Source organism: Sinocyclocheilus rhinocerous, unplaced genomic scaffold (assembly GCF_001515625.1).
Source record: "Sinocyclocheilus rhinocerous isolate Xijiao unplaced genomic scaffold, SAMN03320098_v1.1 scaffold291, whole genome shotgun sequence".
NCBI lineage: Eukaryota > Metazoa > Chordata > Actinopteri > Cypriniformes > Cyprinidae > Sinocyclocheilus > Sinocyclocheilus rhinocerous.
The window spans coordinates 493,092-498,033 of NW_015640451.1; the positions used below are offsets into that span (position 1 = coordinate 493,092).

At 37.0% G+C, this 4,942-nt stretch overlaps 1 protein-coding gene across 1 annotated transcript in view; it reads left to right on the plus strand.

Moving 5' to 3' along the window:
* Window positions 1-4,856, plus strand: part of rgsl1 (regulator of G protein signaling like 1) — a gene marked incomplete at its 3' end in the record, with an annotated part of 6,352 nt that extends 1,496 nt beyond the window's left edge. The window contains exons 5-11 of the mRNA XM_016568940.1: window positions 744-845; window positions 1,113-1,283; window positions 2,360-3,216; window positions 4,150-4,212; window positions 4,292-4,502; window positions 4,578-4,637; window positions 4,760-4,856. Of these exons, the coding sequence (XP_016424426.1) occupies window positions 744-845; window positions 1,113-1,283; window positions 2,360-3,216; window positions 4,150-4,212; window positions 4,292-4,502; window positions 4,578-4,637; window positions 4,760-4,856 (1,561 nt within the window). The remainder of the gene's footprint in view (window positions 1-743; window positions 846-1,112; window positions 1,284-2,359; window positions 3,217-4,149; window positions 4,213-4,291; window positions 4,503-4,577; window positions 4,638-4,759) is intronic.
* Window positions 4,857-4,942: the final 86 nt, after the last annotated feature.

The following is a 4,942-nucleotide window of genomic DNA, read 5'->3' on the forward strand; positions in this document are numbered from 1 at the left end:
CTCTGCAGTGAATGGGTGCCGTCAGAATGAGAGTCCAAACAGCTGATAAAAACATCACAATAATCCACAAGTAACCCACATCACTCCAGTCCATCAATTAATGTCTTGTGAAGCAAAAGCATGTTTGTAAGAAACAAATCCATCATTAAGATGTTTTAACTTTAAACCATCATTTCTGGCCAATAAAACAAGTTCATAATACATAATAACGCTTCCTCCATTGGAAAAGTCTATTGCCTGCATGTTGTCTCTCACATTAAAATTCACCCACATATTTTTTTAGAGCTGTTTTGGACTGTTTTTGATTGTAAACGGTTCTTGATCTGTGATATTTCTCTCCTAAATCAGACCAGGTGACTTTTTCAGTGGAAAGAGCAATATTATGGACTCATATTTTAGCCAGAAGCAACAGTTTGAAGTTAAAAACTTCTTAATGATGGATTTGTTTCTTACAAACATGCAGCTTTTCACTTCTCAAGATGTTAACTGATGGACTGGAGTGGTGTGGATTACTTGTGGATTATTGTGATGTTTTTATCAGCTGTTTGGACTCTCATTCTGACGGCACCCATTCACTGCAGAGCATCCATTGCTGAGACAGTGATGCAATGCTACATTTCTCCAAATCTGTTCCCATGAAGAAACAAGCTTGGATGGCCTAACGGTGATTCAGTTTTCAGGAAATTTTCATTTTGGGTGAATTATTCCTTTAATATATAGTATTAGTTTTTCTTTTTTTTCAGAGGATTTGAAATGGACTCTGGCAGACCAGTGGCTGTTAAGGAAGTGTCTCGGCAGCGTGAGGGGAATCCAGAGATTTCGTTCGTTTCTCAAGACCACTGCTGGTGTGAGACTGCACTGATTTACACTGAATTCCTTTTAAATTCATTCAGCATCCAAACCAGTTTAATTTTACAAGACCTCCAATTCTGCAGTTAGACTCAAGTTTTTACATCAGATTTACATATAAAATGAAAACTAGTAGAGCCAATAGCTTTGCTTTCTGCCCTCCATACTGTCCCAACTGAAGATAGGCAAAAATGCCAAAATAAATGAATGAAAACGAAATTTTGCCAGTGCTTATGCTACGTGTGTAATGTGTTTTCGAGCAGAGGAGGAGCTTCTTCTGTTCTGTGTGAGAGTGTCCATGATGTTGAGTATGAAAGAAGAAAAAAATGAAGATGCGTTTCAGACTTCGAATCATCAAGCACTTCAGAAAGCGATCAGACTCTCTCACCTGAGTGAAGGCTCTGCCATCCTGTCTGTCTGCCATATAAACGCAGGTAAGGCAGTGCATGTGTTTCTCTCCTCTTCCCTTAAATACCACACTATTTCTGTTCTACTGTTTGTAGGATTACACTACCATAAGTTTGGGGTCGGAAGGATTTGTTAATGTTTTTGAAAGAAGAGTCTGTTCTGCTCACCAAGGCTGCATTTATTTGATCAAAAATACAAAACAAATATTAATTGAAAATTATTACTTATTTCTTTCTATGTGATTATATTGTAAAATGTAATTTATTTCTGTGATCAAAGCTGAATTTTCAGCATCATTACTCCAGTCTTCAGTGGTCCTTTAGAAATCAATCTAATATGCTCATTTGGTGCCAGATTTTTTATTTTAGTATTATTTATATACTATTATAACTTTTATTAATATTATGAATTAGCTGTTATTTTATATTTGTAGTTTTCATTTTGATTTTAGTTTATTTTTAGTAACATTTTATGTGCCTTTGTCAGTTTTTGTTTTAAATATAAATCTTTTTAAATATTACAATTTAGGTTTAATGTATTTTTATTTCAGATTTAGTTCCGTTTTAGTTTTTATTTATTTCCAGTTAGTGATTTTAGTGCTTCAAATTAATTGTATTTCAGTTGGAATTTTTAATTTTCATTTAGTTTAATTCATTCCTTTTTTCCGTATTTATATTTTATTTTATTTCAGCTTTATTTCAATTAACAAAAATAGTTGTAATATTTTTAGTTTTAGTTTGTGATGATAACCCTGTTTGCTGCTCAAGAAACATTTCTGATTATTATCAATGTTGAAAACAGTTGTGCTACTGAATATTTTTGCGGAAACCCTGATAAAAAAAAAATATCAGGATTCTCTGATGAACAAAAAGTTCAAAATAATAGCATGTATTTGAAATAGACATCTTTATAATATTATACATGTCTTTACTGTCACTCTTGATCAACTTAATGTGTCTTTGCTGGGAAAAAAGTTTTAATTTCTTTAAAATAATTCTTTCTTACTCCAATCTTTTGAACGGTATAATGATTTTTTTTTTGTCTTTTAATTTCGTCCGTACTAATTACTGAATATTTCAACATATTGTATTTTTTTTTTTAGAGGACATGACTGAGCTTCTGGCCAAGGAACACCCACTTAGTGCTCAGAAGCGTGTTTTGGCAGAGATGAGAAAGAAAGCTCTGTGCCGGCTGCAGTCGTATTGGCTTCCTCAGTTCATACACTGCTGTAAATCCTGGCTGTGGCGTGTGCCTGAATGTCAGCCCATTGTAGAGAAATACACATCTTTTTCCTCTCCTCCTGCTCCATCGCCCTCCTCACGTGAGCGTGTCCGGTGCAAGACGAATCCCACGCTGAGCCCTGCTAAATCCTACTGCAGTAAACGCAGCAAACGGCTCCTGTGGAGTTCATGTAAGCCGAACACAGTCCGTTCACAGTCCAACAGCATCTGCTTGTGGCTTCCTCCAGCCGGCCAGGAGGATCTAAAGTGTTCAAACATAGCACATCCTCCTCAAAGTAATACAGAAACCTCTGTCCAAGCTATTGTCCATCACACATGCGCCCAAACCCCAGCATGTCAGATCCCCTGCCGTGTGAACGTTCATACTCCACCATCAGATGTCCACTGCTATCTGCAGCCGGCCCTGTCTGCCGAGGCTCTGGCTGCAGGTCCTTTTAGGTCTTATCTGAGAGCCCAAGACCTGGTGGAAAAGCAGCAGATGCTGGATCTCTTGGAGGATCTGGACTTTTTCCTCCAGCTGGTTCTGAAAGCACAAGGAGAAGATCCAGCCTGCGCACAGAGACAGACCGCGGCCAAGCGGATAATAGAGAAGTACCTGAAAGAGAACATGCCGTGCTGTGAACGACTGGATTCAAACACCAGCCACCATCTGCGTTCTCTTTTACCCAGCAGTGCGGCTGTCCCATGGATTTACAGGGCTAAATATGAAATATGCAAGGTAAATGTCACTTAAATGAGTTCATCATGAAATCAAAATGTACTTTCTTAAAACATGTCCTTGGTCTTATTGTGTATGATTCAACTTCAGTGTGCATTATTCTATACAGTGTTTGAGTTAATAAGTATTCATCAGAATGGATCAGATTGTAACATTTGAAATTATTTTCCATTTTGGCTAATGTTAATAATCTCTCACCTGTCATATAGAGATACTCACATAAGACTTTACATTTATATTTGGCTGATGATTTTAATCCAAAGCATCTTACAATGCATTCAAATTTATTTTATTTTATTTTTTTACATAATTCATGCATTCTCTGATCTTCGCTTAATGCTTTTAGGACCTTGACAGCCACTGCTCACCATTAATTTTCATTATAAAATGAATTGTCCATTGTCCAGAAACACAATTTCTGTAAGATTCTGTTTTGAAAGAAATGAAAACTTCTTATTCAGCAAGAACACATTAAATTGATTAAAAAATACAATATATTTATAATGTTACAAAAGATTTCTAATGTTCTTTTGAACTTTCCATTCATCAAAGAATCCTGAAAAAAATGTATCACAGTTTCCACAAAAAATATTCGGCAGCACAACTGTTTTCAACATTGATAATAATCAGAAATGATTCTTGAGCAGCAAATCAGCATATTAGAATGATTTCTGAAGGATCATGTGACACTGAAGACTGGAGTAATGAATGATGCTGAAAATTCAGCTTTGATCACAGAAATAAATTACATTTCAACATATATTCACATAGAAAAAAGCTATTTTAAATTCTAAAAATATTTCTGAATTTTACTGCATTCTTGATCAAATAAATGCAGCCTTATGCTTCTTTCACAAGCATAACAAAAAAGCAAACATTTGAATGGTAGTGTATTTTTTAAGTGATAAGATCTGGCATTTGTTCTATTTACAGGAACTACAAGATGTTTATGACTCATTTTTAGATGCAGAGGATAAAGCTCTAGTGTCTCACCTGGTGAGTGACCTAAACTAATGCCTCGAACCAGTGGATGCTTTCACTGCAGTTTCCAGGAACCTTTTCCCATGTCCTTCAGTGCTCTCGCAGTGAGAAGATTGAAGAAGAGCTGCTGTTCTGTGGTTTCGAGACAGAAACAGAAGCTCACTTCACTCAGACGGAGGCGTTAGTGTTGTGTGGAGGATGCTGCAGTCGTCTCGACCCCGACGCTCTGTCTCAGGACAGCTGGGCTTTAGTGGCCCTGCAAGACCTGCAGAGAGGAGGATCGCTGCTGCACAAGTACAACACAGGTGAGAACACACAGTACACTGGCCTCTTTCAAGACCTCTCACAATGACCCACTTTCTCTGGCTTGTATTGGGCAGATGCATCCGAGGAGCCGTCGACCACAACAGAGAGTGATATTACAACACCCCTCACTCAAGGTACTGCATATGTGAAATTTTCATTGTCAAAACGTTTGAGACAACTTTTATGTTTAAACTGTGTGTGTGTTCGTTTTAGCAGACTGTATACAAACCTACTTTACTGTATGCTTCACTTCCAGATGTGCCCGAATCTAAAGCAAAGTGTTCTAATAATCTCCGGATGAAAACTCTCAAAAAGGACAGCATTATTTTTGAAAAGCCATCTACAAAACCCAGGTGCACCCATGTTTCCATTACCTGACATTAAAGGAACAGTTCACCCAAAAATGAAAATTTGCTTCAAATGTACTCACCGTCTCAGG